Source organism: Myripristis murdjan, chromosome 7, assembly GCF_902150065.1.
Source record: "Myripristis murdjan chromosome 7, fMyrMur1.1, whole genome shotgun sequence".
NCBI lineage: Eukaryota > Metazoa > Chordata > Actinopteri > Holocentriformes > Holocentridae > Myripristis > Myripristis murdjan.
This window is the reverse complement of record NC_043986.1, coordinates 12,074,599-12,098,196: the sequence shown is the minus strand read 5'-3', so window position 1 is coordinate 12,098,196 and position 23,598 is coordinate 12,074,599. Positions and strand designations below refer to the sequence as shown.

Genomic DNA, 23,598 nt, shown 5'->3' with positions numbered 1-23,598 from the left:
GCCAGTCAGCCAACATTCAGATGCAGCAGAAACAGGCTGTGCTCATTTGTGCTCACTGCGAGTGGGTCAGCAGTAGAGGACAGACAGCAGAAGCACTAAGATGCACCCAGTCTGTAGCCGCCCATCCTCCTCATCCTAACCATAGTCATCAGTGACAGTGCTTTGGATAAAGCTTGATGGATACATGAGGACGACTATCCTCCTAGGCAGGGAGAAAGCCCGTGCTAACATTTTTGTTCAGTCTCTCTATTATTTATGAAATGGGTTAAGCAGCAAACTGTTGTCTCTGTAGTCAGGCAAAGGCCTTTTTTGAGACAGATTCCAGACTTGTGATTGTGATAGACACTTGCTCTAAATCAGCTCATGTGTGGCAGAGCTATGTTTTTAAGGAGTAGCTCGTGCTGGCACAAAAACTAAAATAAGGGCATTTGATGCTGAGTGATATTATAACTCATCACATTGTCTAACTTGAACCTCTGCCAAAGATCACTTCTGGGCTCTTGACTCTTGCAGGCTTTACACTGTATGCCCCGTTAACTGCTCTACCAGATGTTAGTAATACAAGCACTTGTATCGCAAGGCAACTTTGGGCAGCCTCTCTCCATTTCTCACCATATTCACATGATCCATATGAGGTCAGAGTTTTCAGTCAAGTCCTAGTTTTCTGATGGGATATGTTGGCTGCTCTTAGACTTACACAAAGTGCCCAATAGGTCAGAACCCAAGAGGCACAAATCATCTCTCTTGCAGCTTCAGAGCCAGCGCCTTAGGACTAAGCAGATGGGAAATGGGATATTCTGTCAGGCTTCTTACTCGTTATTTGTGTATGTGTGTGCATGTGACATAACACTGTGTCTGTGAATAGTTAATGATGGCTGCAGTCCCCTTCTTCCTCCAGGCCTGTAGTAAGCTGAATAATTCACACGCTCTCATTAAATACCATGACACAAGGCTATCGCCACTGGCCAACAGCCCTCGCCGTGTGGTGCATGTGTGTGTGGGTGTGTAGGTGGTGTGTGTGCGTGACTTCTATCTGCTCCCCAGGTAGATGTTGAGGCATGCACGGAGGCAACCTGGCCTTCTTGTATCGATGCCAAGAGATGTATTGACATCCTACTCACCAACCCTCTGAACCTGTGAGCAACTTTGGTGTTTGAAACTCAATTTCTACAGTTGAAGATGCCTAACTTGTTGAACAAGCTTCCATGTGATGTTCAGCTTCCTGTTGACAGACTCTGCTGTGGAAATCAAAGACAACCCAATACACCAGACTGGATAGTGAGCAGGCAGACACTGCATCCCTACCAGCTCAGTGGGTACCTCTCTGTAGTTGACCTTGTGCACTGACCTCTCTGGGGAGGGGGGCATGTGTAAAGAGACTTTCCCTTTTGAGTATTAGTAGCATATCACATTACATGAAACTAACAATCAGCCTTTGTTTTGATAGTCACCCTGTCTGTAGATCTTAAACTAAACCAGCAGTGTGTGGAAATCCGACATGTTTACAGACAAGCCTGTATCCTCTCTCACTGAGTCACTGCAATTAGGTGTGTCCTCTCCTCCAGGGCACATCCAGCCACCACAAAGTGAGAGAACCTGTTTCAGGCTCCTGTTTACTTAGTTGATAGGTGGGTTTCCCATCTTTCATAATGAAACTGTGAGTCATCATAAGGGAGGAAGGAATGGGAGATTTGTGAAATGAGACCACTTCTCTTAGTCAGCACTTACATCAACCTTAGTACACCACTGGACCAACCTTATTGTACACTAGGCAACAGCTAGGTATCAGTGAAACACTTATCTGACATTGCATTGCACAACCTTCCCACTCACTGCTGTAGTGCCCTGCAGTCATTTAGTCAGGGGCCGAGCTGCGACACATTAAGCATGTGCTGACTGACACCTTCCACCATAACCAGCACATGCCCTTCACTGACATTACAACAGAGGCTCCAAAATGCAACAGTGGTGTGATTTATGCCTCTCAGGCTGAATGACGAATTCATTTGTGACAATACCCAGATAGAGCTTGGCTGTGTTGTCTTGTTGTTCCTCGAATCTAGGAGCTGATGCTGAACCCCTCCAAGCTATCGCTAGGCTATATCCACTGCCCGAGAGGCCATGTGACTGTGCTAATGCTGAAGAATGCTCTTGTGAATATAAATAGACCTGGCTGGCAAGACAAATTCGCTTTCATGGCTGAGGAGGAGAAAACAAGCATCCCTTTGACACAAAAGCTCCACCACTACTGCAGCGGAGGCCCCTCTCTCATAGTCCCAAGGAGTCAGTCCCAATTATGTGTGTCTGTCTTGCTGAAGCTTGTGTTGCTGGCTAGTAAGCAGTGGCTAATGGCAAACACATCCATGTCCAGCTGGTTGGCTGCCACATGTGGGTCACTGTTACACTCGTGGGCTGTGTGTGAAATACTGCGGCCCGTGGGGAACTGCCGTCTCTGGCCAATCAGCCCTCCGACTAGCCTAGCAGAGAAAGTTGCTATAGGTGCGCTAATTGTTAAATCCTTTGAAATGACAACAGCTGTGACTGTAAATAGAGAATGTGCTGTTGCTTGTGCAAGTGTGGTACTTATTTCCTTTTCTTATAGCTGTTGTGTTGTAGTTGTGGCTTTCCCCAGTCTCTCTCTCTCTCTCTCTCTCTCTCTCTCTCTCTCTCTCTCTCTCTCTCTCTCTCTCTCTCTCTCTTTCTCTCTCACCCTGTCTCTCTTTTTGCTCTACAGCTGAACACAGCTGATCATTACAGCCTTCAATGAGGGCATGGAAAAGATGGGGTGTTTTGTCAGCAGCCGGTCAGTTTCTATATATGTAAGCACAGACCTGCCTGCGTCACAGGAAGGGTCGAGGGGAAAGCAGACCTCTGTGGAAAGGCTGTCTAACTTTATATATACAATGTTTCCAAAAGGCCAGCCACTTATTCTGTCAGTCACACTTGAGTTGTTTTTCTTTTGGATTCCTGCCCTGCATTTGAATGGCCCTCTTAATTTGAAGGAGACATTAAAGGGTTATCGAAAATTCCCAGTGAGTAGAAGTCCGCAGGAAACTCTGCAGCAAACCGATCTGTATCTCCCCTCTTGGCCCCTCTGAACACATTGTGTTAGAGCCTGGCTCGTGGTTATGGACCCCTTTAATTCAACTCCCCAGAGAAAGAGGTAGAACAAAGGCCACAAAAACACATCGAATTGGTGTGGCTTCAATCTCTTAACCCCTAATTGTCAATAGCAAAGGCATCTATCCCAGTTCAAATTCACCTATTGTCTGTTCATTGTCTTGAATGAAAAAGTTTAGCTTAATATTTTGACACTTGTTAGAATCACAGCTGCAGTTCCAGCCAGGTTGGTGTTAGTCATTTCCTGGTGATCAGCTGCAATGGGTTGTTTGCTGGTGACGTTTTGCCGTGTTATTGTGATGGAGGTCGGGCTGGATTTGGCAATGTTAGTGTTAAACGATGACTGCTTGCAGTGCTAAGGAGTAGCTGTGTGTCACCATCGTGAGTAATAAGAGGGTATATTGAAGCACACCTCGCAGTATCTCTCACACTCCTATCTCAGTAGCAGGCCCTCCTCGCTCCAGGTTTGTGCCTTGTCACACGCTCCCACAGACACTGATGACACACTGATGACTGTTGTTGTCTGGATGTTATCAAAATCAGATAGCTTTAATGGTGGTGGAGCATGGACTGTTGTGATCAATTGGAGTTGCTTGAGTTAGACTAGGTCAAGGTCATTTACTTGTTAACTCTTAAACCTGTCCTCTGAGTAGGGCTGGGCGAAGTGTATTATATGAGATAAAAAGATATTTGTGAACAAATACCTCTTTCAATATTGTAACGATATTGTCTTGATGACTATTGGTGCTTTCTCTAAATATTTACACAATGAGATTTTTGATAAACAGTCTTTCATAATGTGGATATGACGGCCAAGCAGGTAGAGGCAAATAACAGCAAATGAGATTCGCAAAAGTGCATCTTTTTACAGTAATGCAGCCTTTAAAACCAGGAAAGACAACACTTACGCCATATCCCAATTTCAATATCCAAAACCCCAGATGATATCTAGTCTTATATCACAATGTCAATGTAATATTGCCCAGCCCTGCTCTTCCAGCATTCAGTATGTTGTGTAGCTGCTTTGTCACATTTGTCAGTCTTTTCTTCTATCACTGCACCTCTCCTAATCCTATAACTGCCTGTGTTGACATAAGCAGCCTACAGTAAACATGATTTCACTGTCACTCATACTGCACACTCTTTTAGCATTTGACAGACACTTATACAGCCTACTTTTCGTCAGAGTGTATTTCTGTTTTAAATGTTTTTTTTGTAACAGAGCACCTTCTTGAACGTGCCCATACATTCAGGGCCATCAGTCTCGTACAAACCGTTGATTGATTTACATGCTGGTGACAGGTCGTTAAATGACTGTGTCATCGGAGGTCAAGGGTATGAGCTGTCCAGCGGGTGAAACATGGGCGATGGGCTTAACCTGCGCAGTTTCACTTTCAGTGATACACTCAACATCCTGGGTGCGGGTGTTCCTCAACAGCCACTTATGGCTTGTAATGAGCTTTTAATATTGATTTAATGAGTCATCTGGCTGGTTAACGTTCTCTTTTCTACGTTAATGTCCTCTCTTAAAGTGAAGAGCCATGAGCAATTAGACACAGAAAAGCAGCATCATTATTAATATGCCATATATAGGTGGACAGAACGTGGAGAGGCCAGCATAAAGCTAAGCTCTTTTTTATGGCATGTGCTTATGTATGCTGCCCTGTGTGCTACTGACAGCATTTGCATGTTGATGTTTATTGGCAACAGACAGATGACAGTTTTGTTGATGTGTGTGGTTCAGTGGCCCTCAAGTCAGCCCTGTACCGCGCCGCCGACCCTGTATCTCTTAACTACAACATCTCTGCAGTGAAATGTGACACCCCACTCTCACTCAGACTGCTCTAATACAGTCTAGTTACCCAGCAATGCAGAAACACTGGTCTGTCATGCAGCCAACCAGCCAACCAGCCAGCCAGCCAGCCAGTCTGCCTGTCTGTCTCAATAACTCTCAGTGATGACCTTTTTTTTTTCTAAACAGTGCACTGAACCCGGTCTGACCCGACATAGTGACCTGTTTACACACCCGTTATAGTTCAAAGAAAAGTGCAGGAATGGTCAGCGGCACAAGAGCTTCCGAAGGGGCTAAAACAACAGCTTGTCTGTAACAAATGAAGAAAAACACAACAGTTTATAGTGCGATATTAAGCAGACGTTGCGCTTGAGTCTACCATGATGAAGGGACTACATGTTAATCAGAATGACTGACAGCTGCAGCCCTCCCCTCCAGCCCTCCTCTGGGGAGAAAGCTTCAAATTTGACATGGCTGTCATGTATGCTGTTTAGACTTGGCAGTGGTGCACTGACAAGCCTGTGCACATTGAAAATGGATAAGGATGCGGGGTAGCAGGCCACTATGACCAGAAATCAACCTGGGATTTGGTGTGCGACATCAAATGGTCTCTCTCATCTTTTCATCAAACGCCACACTAGAAATTATTGTGGCAATAAAATTATGCGCAATTACAATTTTACATTTTTCTTAATGAATGTCATATTTGAGGTCCAGAGCATGAAAAAGTTTGAAAACTCCTGCTTTAGGGTAGACAAATATGGGAAAGAACTAGGTTAATCTCTGCTGACTTGTATGCGACAAACCAATCGTGCCTGTCTGATGCAAAAATGGTCTGATTCAGCGATGAACCACACACAGTTGTTTGCTGCTCGCTTATCACATTGATGAAGGAACATGCCACGGATTTATCCATAAAACAGCTTATTACTGCGTGCCAAGACTGTAATAGTCTCCAGGGAAATATTATGACCCAAATTGGTGTGGGAAAGTGTGGTGTATAAATGATAGCATGGAGGAGAGGGGAGTGTCATGTTTTGATGAAAGGTGCAGTAGGGAGTGAATCTCTGATACGGCCTGGCTTACACAGACACATTTATTTTGCTGAGTTACATGCTTTTTGGAGGCTGTGCTCTCTCCTCTGGCATGGCTACCTGATGGAGCGCAAAGTAGAATTTAGCTCTCCAGCTCAGCACTGCACTCTACTCGCACAGTTGGTCCAAGAATGCTATCTAAACCAATGCAGAATGCACAATGTAATAAAAGTAATGGAGGCAGGAGGGTGGGGAGTGGGGTGGGGGGTGGTGGGCTCAACACTCGCTCTGCATTTTCTCAAACAGAAATATGCCTGCGCTTTAAAAGCATGGAAGAAACATTTGTTTTCTCTTTGGCAAAAATAACTTTCAGGATGCTGACCATTTAGTCTGATTGTACCTCAGCGACAGAAAAGGGTGGTTACTTACATTTCAGAGTGGGCATATCTTTATTTTAATCTTATTAGAGCCAACACAATTGAACCGCATTGTTTTTGTCCGTAGAGGAAGGTCTGATTTGATGAAATGATTAGGTGCTTGATTCAGGCAGGGTTGAAATGGCCAGTATTTTTCAGTGCTCTTCCGTATGTGTGTGTGTGTGTGTGTGTGTGTGTGTGTGTGTGTGTGTGTGCATGCACATATATTAATATGCATTTGTATGTACCTGTGTGTTTGTTTGCCAGTGGTGAAAATGTGTAGACCTTAGTAAGGCTTTTAAGGTGATCTTACTGACTTGCTTTCAGCAGAGTAACACCTGTGGCTCTGATGTTCAAGTGTTTCTTTCTGCCTGCATATGTGTCTTTTTTCTCTTTCTTTTTTAAGTCCTATCTGTTTTCCTGCCAAAGTCAGTTGCATGGTTTCACTTTCAGTCTTCGGCACCGTTCAAACCCTCTGTCATACCCTTTGCAGTGCTCACACCCATTTCAATATTTACCATCTTGATAGGCCGCAACATGAGTCGCATAGCTTTGATTTGTAGGCCATAATTGCAGAGAACCACATGGGAATTTTCCAGGTGAACTGTTTTATTTGGCTGTTGGTGTAACCTATCTTTTGATCTGTGCTAACATGCAGACTATGCCTGGCCCTTACCAGTCATAATTAGTCCGTGCACTATGCAGAAATACAATGATCCATGTCGTAGGCCTGAATGATAAAGTAAACAAAGAAAAAATCATATTGCAATTATTTTGACAGATAGTTGAGATATGCTTCAACAATTCAAAGAGTATGGTGATTTTTGCATCATAGTTTTTGTATATAAAATATATTAAAATGATGATGTGATGGGCTCATTTCTTCCCACTTCTGGAGAGTGATCTTTGCAAGCCAGGTAAACCTCTGTAGCACCATAGTACTTCATTTATAATGGTAGCCTATTTTGTCACACATTTATCCTTTACCAAAAGATTGTAGCTCCTGCAATTTAGATAACATTTCAATTTCAGTGTTGAATCTTGTATGCAGTCTGTGCTCAAAGACGAGAGCAGGCCTTAACCAAACTTTTCTATTGGCCACTTTTGAGTCAGATGAACTTTACTTAGGCCTGTTAGAGTTTTTCTAGGCTGTGAAAGTCTCTCTCGCTGCCGGCCTGCAGCTTCCTACAGCCCTCCAGAGACTCCTTGCTTTCCTGTTTCTCTGAAAGCCCTCACATGGACTAGCTGAGTCCCGGAGGACCTGTAGGCCTGCTCTTGGAGTGGGAGATGACAGCGCCGGTGGTGGGGGGCCTGGGAAACGGCCTGGACTGTGTTGCCTTTTTGGCCAGTCAACAGTCAAACATATGGCTTGACAGACAGATATATAGTTAATGTCCAAGTGTTGGTATAATTAAATGCCCCCTGAGTGAGAAGTGATTTGAATTATTTCACTGCTTTCATTCCAGAGAGTGAGCTTTTGAAATAAGCTTGTCACACTCACTGTAACTAATGAGCAGGTGCCGTTCTATGGCCTTGGTGTCAGACTCATTCATTTGCGTTTCCTGCCATGTGCTGTTTATTCATGCTTTGGTAAAGTCTGCCTGTTGTTTTTCTGTGTTTCTGCTCAGAGGCTCTATAAATAAGATTCTGTGGGTGACGCCAGTTCCTGTTCTCTCAACCCCTGTGTTTATATGTGTATTTTCATGTAAATGTGCACACTATGGGTGTTTATGTGAGTATTTTTGTTTGTGGGTGTTCTGACTCTGTGTTTATAGCTGCTCTGCGTCTCCACTGTCGTCGTCTTCTCATCAAGACCCTACAGCAGAATAGCTTTATTTTTGCTGTTTTTCATAAGACTGAGTGGAAACAGCTTTTTACATCAATATCTGGCAAATACACTTATGTCACAGACAATAAACCAGTGATACACAAAGACAGCTTTGTGAAATTGAATGTTACTGGCGAGAAGCCTGACCATGACCTCACAGCTCCAGAAGACAATCCTACGCTACAGGGCATGATTGAGAGCCTCACTGTGAACATTTTTGTCATCTGTCTGTTAACAAATCCACACTTTGATGGCCAGACGGAGAGATGTGATCATGATTGAGTCAGATGTAACTCTCTGTTATGTTTGGTGTAATCTGAGATTACAGATTAGTGGTGCCGAAACGATTAGGCTGGTTGATTAATCATCGACTGACAAAAGTAATTATAATTTTGATATTCAATTAATTGTTGTAGTAAAAATAAAATCCAAAAGATTTTGCTGATTGTAATTTCATTAAGATTCTAAGATTTACCTTTTCTTCTCTGTTCATATCACAATAAAAGAAATAGGCCTACTTATTTAAAAAAAAAAAACTTTGACTGCTGGTCAGTCTAAGGAAGCAAGTTAAAGACTTTTGGCTCTAGTAACTACAGTGAGCATTTGTCATTATTTTTGAGGCTTTACAGACTAAATTATTAATCCTTTCATCAAAAAATGACAAAGAAATGACAATGAAATTGACAAATTTCATTGACCATGAAAATAATAATTTGTTCAGTCCATCAGATTTGGATAGAATGTAAAGTGGGAGCTGGTTGGTTCTCACTTGGTCTGTGAAACACCAGTGGTGTTTGCGCCGGCATCAAAATGCGTGTGTGTGTGTGTGTGTGTGTGTGTGTGTGTGTGTGTGTGTGTGTGTGTGTGTGTGTGTTTACAGTCATGTGAGGGCGAGCTGTGTGACATGTAGGTGCCTGTGTCTGCGCAGAGAGAGGAACTGATACTGTGAAGCAAAAGGAAACAGTTGGCGATAACAGTGGCGATGTCACTTCCTCCCAGAACTGGACGTGACCAGCCTGAGCTGTTCACTGTAATTACTGAGCTCCCTCAGCGGGAGGCGGGATGTAGGGGGGTCGCTCAACACAGGGATGATAATCACGTGTGTGTGTGTGTGTGTGTGTGTGTGTGTGTGTGTGTGTGTGAAGGAGGGGTTGGTCTGTACATGTGCACTATATTAGATCATGTGACATCAGTGTTGTTGCCACATCCTCAACATGGGAAAAAATAAAAAAATAAAAAAAGTCATTCTTCCTAACTCTACAATAGCCTATTGTTGGCTCAGTGTGAAAATGGATAAAGCTTTGTTCAGGCAGGACCTTGATGTCAGTGAATTAATCGGTCATTGCTTGGAGGCTAATCAGCTGATTCCTAATGCCATTCAGTCACACAGCCCCCTGGCTAGTGCCTCTGTACTTAAAGGCACTTTGCTGTCTTTAATCTGGTTATGTGTGTGTAAGTTTGTGTTTGCTGTCAGGGTAGGGTTAGTGGTGGGTGAGTGTTAACACTCCAGACTCTCTCCTGTCTGCTAACATCAACTATTAGCTCATCCCTCTGTCTTAGAATAAGAAGCATTAGCCCGGCGCTGACCCCCGACTGTTACCAAAACCCCTGGAAGCTACGCTGCTTTTGACTCAGTGTAACCTCTCCTGCCCGGATGATAGTGCGGGGTTTTCATTCATCTTATTAGATAACCTAGTCTGCTTTCTCTACATTAAAAATAATAAAAGAACAGTTTAATGATTTACAGGAGATGTCGTGATCTGAGTCTGCTAATTTCAACAGTGTTTCATGATACCCAATTTTCCCTCTGGGATCAATAAAGTATTTCTGATTGTAATTGTGATACTGTTCAGGACAGCAATGACCAGAATCAAAATTGAGAGATTAGAGTTGTACCTAAGTACTATTTGCTGATAGTGGCAGCTGGAATTTATGTAATTAAAGTTTGCATTGCTTGATCTGCTCTTTGAGATAATCAGCACAAACTGCATTTAAAGGTCTTCAGAAGCAGCTCAGTGCTGTGAAATCACAGTAAGCCAAACAAGAATGTGATAAGTTTAAGCATTGTACAACAAATGCCAATGTTTAGATGAACACAGCATAATTTTTTTTAATTTTACTTTTTCATTCAACTTTGAAACTCCCATAATTTTTTCCAAATATTTCTTATTTATTGTCTTGAAATCTTTCTTTCACATGCTCTCCAAATGCTTATATTTATTCCACCCAGTACTGAATGACCTGGAGGTTTGCATATGGTTTTAGGTGCTTCCAGTGGGGATGTGTCCTAGTTTGTGAGTTTGTGTTTTGTTGCCAAGTCCCCTCCCTGCTGTGTCCTCCTATAACCAAAATCACAGCCTTTTCTCTCCTACCTCCTGCATTCATATCACTATTCAGTAACAATGAGTACTCACCATTGATAGTCACCACTAGTAATTAGTATACCCCTATAGGTTTAGTTGAGACAACAACCTGAGTCCATTATTATCAAAGATGACCTGAGACTTGACAATGTCCTTTTCATCCATCAGCCACCAGAGGATTCAGTGTTTCATGTTCTGATTGCTACCAGCTGATATATGTAGGATGGGCAAAATAATGGAAACAGTCAACAGTATATGAATACATAGCCCATTATAAGGAATAAGGCCATTCTTCGCTTTGAGAATAGCCATAGTATGCTGTCATACAAGTCCTTATCTGTCCCGAGGATGTCACATGAATGGTATCAAGTCAATATGAAAATGAAACAATCAATCCCGACACTAATGTTTTTACAATTTGATCCCTCACTCTGTAACTCAGTGGTCTTATTTTAATGTAATGAAAATAAGAACACATAATCATACCATTGCATTTTTTGTTACAGCAGGACAGAAAAGTTTTCCTCTCATTGTAAGTGCTTTGTTTTCTCCTTGAAGACTACAGGCTGATGTTGCACAAAGGTGTTAAATAAAGGAATGTTGCTGTGGTATTGAATAAACTATTGAGAATAGTGGAATTTCACTGGTAATGGTTTGAACTATCACAATGCAGGTATCAGAATGTCCGAGTTTATTGGCCATTCCTCAAGGTGGAGAGTATTCATTTCATGGAATGAGGAAGGTGGAAATCTACCTCACCCAGAACTTCCCACAAAGGCTCAGTGATGTTAAGATTTGACCGAAGACGCCATGGGAAGCATTTGACTTCACCCTGGTGTTCATGAAACCACTCTTACATTTGTGTAGCAGGCTATATGGTGGAATTATCATTTTGGGATGCATGAACAGTACAAGGGAACAATGTTTGCACCACAGGGTGCCCCTGAGTCCATGAAATTGCCTTGTATTCCTTGGCTGTCACGTGACCATGCAGAGGAATCAGTGAACCTAATGACTCTCACCAGATGGCTGCCCATATCACTGCAGATCCACCATCATGTTTAACAGTAGGCGACAAGCATTGTGGGTTGAAGACATTGTGGGTTGTTGGCTTTCTCCAAATGTTAAGCAGTCCAGATACAGGAAGAAAAATGGTGAAATAGGGCTTGTTAGACCAAGTTGCTTTTTCTCTTTCTTTTTCTTTTGATCAGCGGCAAAGGTTTTGTGTTTTTTACACACCACATTATATTCCTTTTTTCAAACAACTATGTGGTGAAATTGTGTTATATGTCCATTTATTCTTATGCTTTGCCTTGGAACCACTGTTCTTTGCTGATGCAGTTTGTCCTATTCGGTACACAATATGTTGTCAGAATTTTCAAGGCTTTTCCCCTAACCACATTAAATAATTTAGCAGTTTTCCTTGACCACTGCACCTGAAGTTCTGCCACCAACTTATTTGACAACTTGGGAACTCTGTTAGTTCCCTTGTCTTGCTTTAAATAAAAGCTCCCATATAGAAGTGGTGCTTGTCAAACCCAAGTATCTTTGAGACTCCTTCAAGCTGGCACATACTGCTACTTTTCTGAGTAGCTGGCTTTGTAACTGTGAATTACAAAGTCTCTTTTCATGTGATGTCTGCATTATTTTGGAATTTTTAGAATAGAGTAACAGACTGAACAAATGTTTTATATCTGATGAAGTTTCAGATTTGCCATCCACAGCCAAGATTTACCACTGGTTAGGGCTGGACAATTATTCATCTTCATATTCTAAAACCTGTGGCTGGAGGATATTTCAAATGCTGTGATGGGTTCAACCATACCAAAGTCAAAGCTCAGTTCAGCAGCGTGGAGTTATATTTACTAACTCCAACACAACAGCCTTTAATGCGGTAGATCAGACTGGAAATTGTCACAGCAGATTAAAACTGAAGTGCTCAAGAATGAAAGGGTGAAGGACATCTACTGTAAAGCCCTTTTAAATGAGAATATGGTTTAGCTAGCAGTGGATTGGTGTGACTGGGAGGGATGTGTAGTTTTGTGTGTGTGTGTGTGTGTGTGCATGTGTGTGTGTGTGTGTGTGTGTGTGTGTGTGTGAGAGAGAGAGAGAGAGAGAGAGAAAGAAAGAGACTGAGTTAGTTGGTGAGATTGTGGGTGTGTTTGTGTGAGTGTATGTGCCCTCCATCTGACCCCGGGTCATCAGCTGTGAGGGGATCAGCCCTGCAAGATCTTGCCCGAGGTCAAAGGTCAACACCAGCAGTTTAAAGGAAGAGACGGAGGGTAACTGTCATCTAGACTTTTAATTAGCCACGCAGCAGTAATCTAGTTGTCCTTTTTACCTTTTTTTTGCCTCTTACCTTTTTTTTTTAGCTGTTTATCTCTTTATTTTATCTGTCTATTTTTATTTATCTATCGAGTTTTTGTTTTTTTTTTTTACAGATTGATCATTTAGTTGATAAAGTGTCAACAATAATGACAAATGCTTATGGGAAGTCAGAAGAACCCACAGTGATGTCTTCAAATTGCTTCCTTAATCTACCAGCCACAAGAGTTAGTTTTATAATGACTGTTAGTTTTATAATGACTTGAATGGAAAAAAATTTAAGCAAGATTTGGCATCCTAGTGCTCATAGTGAAGCTGTAATCAGCAGATGTTTGGGATTTTTACTTAAATGACTTGAGCGATTACTTGATTATCAAAATTTTTATTGATTATGTTTTTGTTGATCAAATAATCAATTAATTATTTTCTCACTGTTACAATAACAGCTTGAAAAAAAAACAAGCTTTAGAAATTAGGCGGGATGACAGGATGAAGGGTTGTGATGATTTCTTGTAGTCGTGAGGTAACTCCTAAAATTGACTGTGTATTTTAAGACACACAGCGTATACACACGCAAACATGCTTTCCAGGGTAATGTCTGCAGCCCACTGTCCTAGTTCCAGGAAACTAGGCACTCAGGAAACCCCAGAGGACCATCACATGTGGAAATGCACAACAACCACAACACACGCGCACATAGAAACGCACACACACGTGGACTGGGTCTGACACACTGACACACATCTGACTGAGAAGGCCTGCCATGCCGCTCGGCTGTAAGCTCAGTCAGCACTCATTCCTCCAAGTACTGTAGCAGACCTTAACATGCACCAGCTGTGTATACACACACGCACACACACCCACACACACATACACATGCACACACTCACATTTGCACACAGATACACTCGCTTCCTGCGCCTCAGGGGAGTTTTTGGCCAATGAGCCGGCCCCTCTGGCCAGTTGGCCCTCTCCATTAGTCGGGTGTTCTCCAATCAGCACATTCCTCTTTCTGCAGACAGACACAGGGAGACGATTTTGGCAGTGCACACACTGGGTGGGGTAACGCTCATATCCTGTCCCCTGACCTCTCATTACACACACACACACACACACACACACACTCACTGTACTGTTTTCTCATGCTCGCACTCAAAACACCACATTCTTGCTCTCAAAACATACAGCTTTTCCTCTGTTTTGAAGCAGCTGTAACAGTCGCTCTTTTTCACTCATTCTCAACCCGCTGTCTCTCTGCCCACTCTGCCTGCCCACTGCCAACCACAGTGCCAGTGTGGTCGTGCCAGTCTGCGCCTGTTGTTATGTCCCAGACCAGTACAGACTCTCCTCTGTCTGTGTTAATGACCCCCCCCCTCCCGTCCCTCCATTCCCCTTCCATCTTTCCATCCCTCCCTCCCGGCACCATTCGGGCACCAGGACTGGGCTGGACTGAGCTCCCTCTGCAACAACAACAATGGGGCTTAGTCCACTACCATCAATCTGCTGCTGATTGCTGTGTGTGTGTACGCGTGTATGAATATTTGAGTGTTTTCCTGCATGTGAGCAATCCTGTTTTGTGAGTGCATTACAGCAGCGTGCCTGGGAGAGAAAGAAAAAGAGCAAGAGAGGCTGTAAAGGGCAGTTGCTTCTGTGTTTCCAGGGCAGGGTAAATTCTCTGGCTAGTGTGTGTACCCAGGCATGAACTCTGCCTGCTGAATGCTGGCTGTCCTCTTTGAGCTTCTTCTTTTATTATTATTATTATTTTTTTGTACAGAAAATGACAAAGCACCCAATCACATGTTCTCTATTTCTTTCTCTCTCCTTCCTTCTCTGTCTCAAACTTGTTTTGACATTGTTTTACCGTCTTTTTCTCTGCAAATTGTGCATGCTCCCCACCCTACCCCCCATCCCCCTTCATTCCTGTCTCTCATGGTTTCACACTGCTGTAACCTCAACTTGTGCCCCTCCTCTCTCTCTCTCCCTCCCCCTGTTTTCTGTATTGAAAGGATCTGAAATCCCAAAGTCTGCAAAACTCATCTGCTAATACCCATACCAGCTAGCTACAAACTCACTCCTCTTGGAGCTTGATTCTGCTGTTTCTCAGACAAACACACACAAGAGAATAGAGATCACAGAGTAAACAAGAGAGAAGGAGAAACAGAATAAGAGAGAGAGAGAGAGAAAAAGCTTTAACACACAACATGCTGCATGCATGTGAGTCACACACGGGACTCTCCACCCAGTCCCAGCTTATCCAGCCCAACACCACCTCCTCCTCATCCTCCTCCTCCTCCTCCTCTTCCCCATCTGCCGTTGAACTTTGGCTCCCCCCTCTCCTCATTTCTTTCCATTGTTGTTTCTCACACACTTGGTTATGTTCCCTCTCACTTCTCCACTGCCTCTCGCCCAGTGTTTATCTTCCTCACCCCCCTCTCAGCCTCTCTCCTCTCCTCTTCTACCTTCTATCTTCCAGTTTTCTTTGATTCTCTCGTTTTTTCCTCTTCGTGTCAGTCCTTGTCTCCGCTCACATCCGTAGTCTGGGTGAGGGTCTACTTATTGTCGCCATTCAGTGTGGAAGAGGTGTCAGGGGATTGAGGCTTAGCAGTTCAAGGGCGCATTGCACTTGTCAAAGCATGTGGTATTATCAGTGGGTGCAGAGGAAGGGGAATAAAATGTGTGTTTTGGGCAGAGAGGGACAAGGAGAGTGTGGTCGTGGGACTGTATGTGTGCTTGTGTAGATATGTTGTTTGACTGGATTGGGTGTGTGCATGTGTGCGTGTTTGTTGTTTTTGGGGATCCCAGTCTAGTGGACTTTGACTCACCTCTGTTCCTTTTTTTTTCAAACTCTGGTAGCGGTGGGAGTGCTGCCAGTCCAAGGCCGAATGAGGAAGGGGTGGTGCTTGCGTGTGTGTGTGTGTGTGTGTGTGTTTGTGTGCGTATGGGGGGGCTTAACCGATTGAGTCTCATGTGAAACTGGCTCACATGGCTTCCTCTTTGCTTTGTTGCTCACTATCCCAACTCTGCCTTGTAGTCTTCAATCTGCCATTGTCCTCCACCTTGGGTATCAGCCAGTGCCGTAATCATATTTGGGTTTCTTAGCCTCAAGGAGGCCTGCGTGCACTCATCATGTTTGCTCACTGGGGCTAATGTACGGCTTAACAATGGTGTTATCTCCTGCCGGTTGTAAATGGACTGTGCCTTCAACATGTGGAGTTTAGTAGATTTGTTTTAAAGAGGATTATTATGACTCAACTCCTGTGAATGTATTAACCACAGTGGAGGCCATGCATGCGTATAACATCAGTGTGTGTGTGTGTGTGTGTGTCAGAGCATTTGCGTAGTATTGTTTGTACTTTATCTGGTTTGTGTGTGTGTGTGTGTGTGTGTGTGTGTGTGTGTGTGTGAGAGAGAGTGAACATTTCCCTGGTGTTTGTGTGGTACTTGTGACTAACATAACGCTGTGGTGTTGCTGTCCTCTCTCCTAGGTGACATCACACAGAAGGGCTATGAGAAGAAGAGAGCTAAGCTGCTGGCCCCCTACATCCACCAGATGCCAAGTGAGACCAGCTCTTCCTATTCTCTTATCTGACTTCTAGCCCTCCTGCTCTTAGTTTTCATAATCGCCCTTCCTATATATGGTTTACCTCCTGTTTTTTATTACCCTAGGCTTTGGAAAGTTAGTGTGTTTGAGTCAGGACCTATACATTTTATAGACAAGACTTGAATCAGCTGGAAACAACATCCCAGCTGGTGTTTCATCCCATCTGTGTGGAGAATCATATACCAAAAGTAAACAAATTAGGAAGGTTTGGTTAGTTTAACTCGGCTCAGCTCTCTTAAAAGAAATAGCTTAATTGAATTTCCAGTATGTTTGTTATTGCCTGTGTGTCTTAAGAGATTTCTGACTTTCTGTGGCACTCTAGTGGTGACTCTGGGAATTGCACCTGTGTTGCCCAAGCTTAAAACAACTCTTCCAGCAAGCTGCAGCACTGTAGAAAATGCCCAGAATAACCCCAGGCGGAGTAACATGTCAGAGTTTATGTGGCTGTTTGTGAACCTGCATCACATTCTGCCCAAGTGGTTTACCAGCACTCACAGCAGTAGGGAAGTACCACGGTTTCACTAGACTTCTATGACCCCAGTCACCTCTCAATTTGTCGGTAGGCTCATTTGTTCAGTTTTTGTCAGTCAGCAGCTTCGCACAAGGGTGCAGTGTTTCCTCAGGACAAATTGCATCAGATTAGCGTAGCCATGAAAAAATCCTCCTTAATGTGTCACTGTAGGCTAATTTAAAAAGCGGTGTGCATTGCTTCCTTTCCTACCAGTCTACATGAATGAGATAATCAGCCGTGGCCTACTTTGGCTTGAGCCACCACTTGATACATAATTTGTTAAGTGCTTACACACACAAGTGAAATTTAAGAAAAAAAAAGTATTACACAAATCTGAATCTCATGTGGAAAATCCCTAAATATCATTCTCCAAAATTCCAAGTGTGGTTGGTGGGTATTGGTTTCTCTTGTGCCACTGGCAGCATGCCCTGGTTGTCAAAGCAGGTATTAGGGAGCTTTGAAGCTGAAAGATCACCTCCTGTTCCTGCACCAGTCCCTGTAGGCCGCCTCCGCCCTCTGAGCCATCATCTCCACAGGGTCTGTGGCCCCAGCCCGCGGGGAGGAGTACACTGACTGTTGACTAAAAATATATTTGCTTGAATCTAGTCCAGTTTCATGTACTCACTTTAGGGTGTAAGCTGTATCAGTGAGGTATATGTCCTAATTTGATTTCGGTTTTACAATCACAAAAATTAACACAGCTTTTTGGTGTGTTATGTGATATTTAGGCCTACATGTGAACTATAATAACATAATGAAAACCAGAAGTATGCTCCATTTATGTCTTGACAGTCTAACAGTGATCGTTACATCCGGCCTGCAGAATAATAAATTCAGAAAATGTGAGCAGAAAAGTGTTCCAGTATTTAGGACGTCTATATTTTTTTATTAAAATGTGTTTGTTCTTGCAAGCGCTTTCCACCAATCAGAGCACAGCATCGTAGCGCTAAAACTGGTTAAAGTCTGTTAATATTTCCCTCCAATCAGGGCTGCATTACATTTTTTAAAAACTACACATTTTAACAGTCTGTCCTCAGTGAACTGCCTCCTTGGTGGAGGTCTGTGTCCTACTGAGAGAATTTTCTAATCAGTTCTGGTTAGAATTGTCTAGTATCTAGAAAGTCAAAATATTAAAATGATAGGCTAATTAGGCCTAAATGATTTTAAATTTTGTTATTTTAAAGTCCAGTGTCTGCTTAGAAAAATTCTGGCCCACGGACAAATGTAGTTCATGACCCCTGGTCTACAAGCGTATGTTTGTATGTGAATCCTAGATCTTGTCATGGGTATGAGTTTGTATTGACTTTGCACATACCTGCTCCTATTCTGTAGATGTGGACCTGTCTCTGCCAGATGTCCAGCTGTCCCCAGGCCACAGCGCAGACCCCAGCCCCAGTCCTGAGGCCCCAGGCCCCTCCACCTCTTCAGCCTCCAAACATCACCGCACACACCGCAGTGGAGGGGCCAGGGATGAGCGTTACAGATCAGGTACATGAACATACAAACAGGCAGAAACACACATGCACACTCGCAAACCACAAATCTCAGCAAATAAATGCCATGCAGCATCATTTTGTCATTTTTTTCTCTTTTCTTTCTAGCATCATTTTGTCATTTTCTCCTCTTTTCTTTCTACCTGCCTCATTTGTCTGCCTCACTCTGATTCTTCTTCCTTCTTATCTAGACATCCACACAGAGGCTGTGCAGGCAGCGCTGGCCAAACATAAAGAAGAGAAGATGGCACTTCCCATGCCCACAAAGAGGCGCTCGGCCTTTGTCCAGTCTCCTGTGGACAACTGCACACCCCCAGGTATTATCTCACACTCATTTTTTTTTGCATTGATGAGGGAGACTGACCTTCAACCAGAGGCCACGCTGCACTTCCCTGTGACAGCAAGTCTCCAGCCTCCTGAAGTTTTCATGAGCAACATATTGTCTGTAGCTAATTATGCAGTTCAACCCAATGTTCACAAGGGAAATAGACATAAATTTGTTTTTTTTTGAGGATCAATAGAGTATTATGAAAACCATCTACAATCACTATAATGGAAGTTGATTGAATCAGGGCTGGAAGTCTGTGTTCCATCCTTGTATGGTGTTCTCTCCTCCTGTCAGACACGTCTTCTGCATCAGAGGATGAGGGCTCACTGCGCAGACAGGCAGCTCTTAGTGCAGCACTGGCCCAGAGCCTGCAGAGCCCTGATTACTGGATCAACCGTTCCGTCCAGAGCTCCTCCACCTCCTCCTCTGCTTCCTCCACCCTCTCCCATGGAGAGCCCAAGACCCAGCCTCAGCCCCAGCCTGTTTCTGCGTTAGCCGACGTTCTGGCCCACACACGCATAGGTAAGCCCCTTTTTGGGATATATTAAATAACCGGGCTGACACCTGAAAGATAACACATCACATCATCCCACAGACAAATAGTGATGTGTGCTCACAGACAGAGTTAGAGAAGCACACAGACACATGGACGCATATTCTTTGTATGTGACCCTTACTATGCCCCCACATTTACAGCGAGCACACTGCTGAACACCAGTCCATCATCACAATTAATAAAACAGTGGTTCAGGCTGAGGGCAAGGAGGCAGAAACAGGCATTGATTGACACATCTCCCCATAAATCTTTTAAATTTGTAACCTCCTGTCTCCCTGTTGTTGTGATCCTTCATGTTTTGTTTTGTCTCAATGAATCAGTGAATAATGACTCTCTGACAGTGATGTGAGCGTGCTCAGTGGGAGAAAAACCACATGAATTCTGATCTGAGTGTTCGTGCAGCTGTCACATCAGCAGGAATCAGATACGTTCTGATTAAGGACCACATATGAAAGTGGCCTAAATCAGAAATGAAAATGTCACATTCTGTTTTTTTTTTTGTTCACACTGGCATAAAAAAATTTGACCTGTGTCACATTTGTGGAAAAAAAATCAGATCTAGGTCACGTTGTACTGGCTGTCTGAATGTAGCCACAGTGTCCCCATAGTATTTTTAGTATTTCTATAGTCATCAAGTAGTGTAGCTGCTGCCCTTGAAAAAAAAAATGGGAGGAGGAATTGTGAAATTAGGCTGTTTAAGCCTAAGCTGTTTAATAAGTATTTTTAATATATATTTTGCAATGTTTAAAAAAGAAGCATAGTATTTAACCTTTATGGTATATCGAAAGACGATTGAGGCAGTATCCTCACTTACAATGGTGTTAAGAGTTATAAGAGCTTCATTTAACCAGACATACCTCTGTGTTGTACTGATTATGATTCCACCTTAAACCACGACCTCCTTCTCTCCTGCTCCTCTAGAAAACAGCGTCCCACCAGATGTGACGTCCTCAACCCCGCAGGAGAGGGGGTCCAGGGTGGACCTGCCCCCGGCTGTCAGGGGCATGAGCCGCGGACAGAGTCGCTCCAGCATGCTGGATACTGCTGATGGTACACACACACACACACACACACACACACACACACACAGAGGTTAAGCCAGTTCACTGAAATACTGACAAAGTCTGCTTATCCTGTCAAAAAATGGGTGTCTGGAAGAGACATAACATTTTGACATTGAAACTGTGAGAGAAGTGTTGATTGTGGGCAAAATTCATAAAGATTGTCGTCTCCTTGTCTGATGTCATCTGGTTATTTGCCGTTACACAGTGCAGTAATGCATACTAATGTAATGCATTCACTCAGCTTCTTTGTCTGTGTCTCAACTCGAAAGTTTTGATCTTACACTCATTGTCCTGTGAGCTAAGTATGAAAATAGCAATAACTTTAAACTGAGGCATTATCTTTTTGCAGATCTAATGTGTACTAGCTTTGAACAGGTGATGACTGTTGCATGCAGCAATCATGGCACTTTGTTGACACATTTCTGTTTTGCATTAATTATACTGTTCAAAACGTTGTGGTCGGAGTCCCTCCAGGCTGACTGGGGTGTTGTATAAATGATCTGCTCATGTTCATCAGAAATCACCCTCAACATCATCCTCATTTCAGGCACTGTTTGGTGAATGCCGCTAACAACAGCTATGTTTTGTTCTTTTTTTTTGGGTCCATTTATCCACCCCTGTCTTGCCTTTCATTTAAAAAAGGAAAGAGAAAAGGTAATATGAATTGAAATCGGGGAAAGGGGAGGGATGCCAAAGCCTGGAATCAGCTTGTTTTCCAGCCTGCTGTCCGTCCATCTGTCTTTGTGTTTGTCTCGTGTCGTAGGTCTAGACATAGAAAACCTCCTCTATCTGATTCTCAATAAAGTTGATTGCTCTGTCTGCGTCTGTTCAAGTACATACTACCCTTCTGAATTCTTCCTGCTGCTGATTCTGATCCTTGCAAGTGCGTGTGGTTCTGCCTGTGTGAGAGAGTTTGATAGAGTAGATTTTTTGTTAGCCTAGAGTTCCATGTGTGGGTGCGCGTGTGGGTGTTGTGTTTTTTTGTTTTGTTTTTGTATATGATTGTGATGGTGGCTGTTGTTGGTGTTTGTCCAGGCGTGCCAGTCAACAGCAGGGTCTCTACTAAGATCCAGCAGCTGTTGAATACACTCAAACGGCCCAAAAGACCGCCACTCAGCGAGTTCTTCCTTGACGACTCAGAGGAAATTGTAGAAGGTGAGAAACACACTGCATGTTCATTTGTGTTTGTTTTTAATTAGAAAAAAATTAGATGAAAAAAGGAAAACCTTGAACTGAAATAACTGATAAGCTTTACTTTGCACACATAACTACACACACATAGAAATATATATATATATATATATATATATATATATATATATTGGGGAGATGCTTGAAGTGTGAATGCATGGTAAGATATTTTACCCTGCGTTCACACTTTAAGCAGCTCAGTTGAAGGGTTGCTCTATTGTGACCGCATGTGGGAGGTGCACGAGGCTTCACATGTGTCCATGTCGTGGGCTTTTACATCTCTAAAGTTTAGACCAGTCAATATTGTGTTGAAGAGAGGAAAAAAAGTATTATTAAGAGTGCTACAGTTAAAAAAATGTTAATGGTATCAAAAAGATGCTCTTGTCCAACTGGGGGCTAGAAATACAAAATTCCAACATTCATGACATCAATATGTTTGTTGCTTATGTGTTGTCCTTGCATAATATTTGTTTTGACCAGTTAACACAGTGAACCAACAAGCACAAATTGGGTGGCAATAATCAAAGATCAACTGTAAAAAACTAATATTCGTGGTCATATATTAATAAATACTAATAACATCACTGAAAATCTTCTCATCAACCCCAAAGTTGATCTCCAAGCACTTTTTTGAGAAGCTTCCTGTTGTTGCTGTTGTTGTTATTGTTTTGTTTTTAAAGATTTTTGGTGGGCATTTTTCACTTTATTACATAGTTGACACAGAGAGGCTGAACTACCTGCAAACAAGCTTATTCACCGTCCACACATCGACCGAGTTTACCTGGACATTCAGCACCACAGGAAATGAATGGCCTTCCAGTGACTGTTGATAATGTTATTTGAAGTGTCACTGTAGGGTTACAACTTTCCTTGTCTTGTGTTGTAACTGTCTTCTTCCACCTCCTTCTCTCTCACCTCTCTCTGTCCTGTTGTCCAGTGCCCCAGCCAGACCCCAACACCCCGAAGCCGGAGGGCCGTCAGATCATCCCAGTGAAGGGGGAGCCCCTGGGGGTGGTCAGTAACTGGCCCCCAGCCCTGCAGGCTGCACTGGCCCGCTGGGGGGCCACCCAGGCCAAGAGCCCAGCCCTGACTGCCCTGGACATCACCGGCAAACCCCTCTACACACTCACATATGGTGGGAAAAACCTCATCAACTGTACTGACATTAAACATTTACCTTTGTCTGCATCAGTAATAATTGTTTTCCTTCCATGAGAATTACAGTACCATTGTCATCATCCCTCCAGGTAAACTATGGAGTCGCAGTCTGAAGCTGGCCTACACACTGTTGAACAAGCTGGGCACCAAGGCCGACCCCGTCCTCAAACCAGGAGATCGGGTAGGAGTCTGTCTGTCCCCATTAAATACACTATATTACCAAAAGTATTCGCTCACCTGCCTTTACTCATACTATGAACTGAAGTGCCATCCCATTCCTAACCCATAGAGTTCAATATGATGTCGGTCCACCTTTTGCAGCTATTACAGCTTCAACTCTTCTGGGAAGACTGTCCACAAGGTTGAGGAGAGTGTTTATAGGAATTTTTGACCATTCTTCCAAAAGCGCATTGGTGAGGTCACACACTGATGTTGGTCGAGAAGGCCTGGCTCTCAGTCTCCGCTCTAATTCATCCCAAAGGTGTTCTATCGGGTTCAGGTCAGGACTCTGTGCAGGCCAGTCAAGTTCATCCACACCAGACTCTGTCATCCATGTCTTTATGGACCTTGCTTTGTGCACTGGTGCACAGTCATGTTGGAAGAGGAAGGGGCCCGCTCCAAACTGTTCCCACAAGGTTGGGAGCATGGAATTGTCCAAAATGTTTTGGTATCCTGAAGCATTCAAAGTTCCTTTCACTGGAACTAAGGGGCCAAGCCCAGCTCCTGAAAAACAACCCCACACCATAATTCCTCCTCCACCAAATTTCACAGTCGGCACAATGCAGTCTGAAATGTACCGTTCTCCTGGCAACCTCCAA

The 23,598-nt window shown here is 43.4% G+C and overlaps 1 protein-coding gene across 2 annotated transcripts in view; it reads left to right on the top strand.

Moving 5' to 3' along the window:
• The window catches only part of dip2ba (disco-interacting protein 2 homolog Ba), a 47,057-nt gene that overhangs the window by 2,483 nt on the left and 20,976 nt on the right, over positions 1-23,598 (top strand). Inside the window, exons 2-10 of one of the 2 annotated variants that reach the window (XM_030055115.1) lie at positions 16,364-16,435; positions 18,323-18,478; positions 18,675-18,800; positions 19,106-19,333; positions 20,289-20,417; positions 21,074-21,085; positions 21,467-21,586; positions 22,560-22,757; positions 22,870-22,961. In XM_030055115.1, the coding sequence (XP_029910975.1) occupies positions 16,364-16,435; positions 18,323-18,478; positions 18,675-18,800; positions 19,106-19,333; positions 20,289-20,417; positions 21,074-21,085; positions 21,467-21,586; positions 22,560-22,757; positions 22,870-22,961 (1,133 nt within the window). The remainder of the gene's footprint in view (positions 1-16,363; positions 16,436-18,322; positions 18,479-18,674; positions 18,801-19,105; positions 19,334-20,288; positions 20,418-21,073; positions 21,086-21,466; positions 21,587-22,559; positions 22,758-22,869; positions 22,962-23,598) is intronic. The other variant, XM_030055116.1, reaches the window with a different exon arrangement.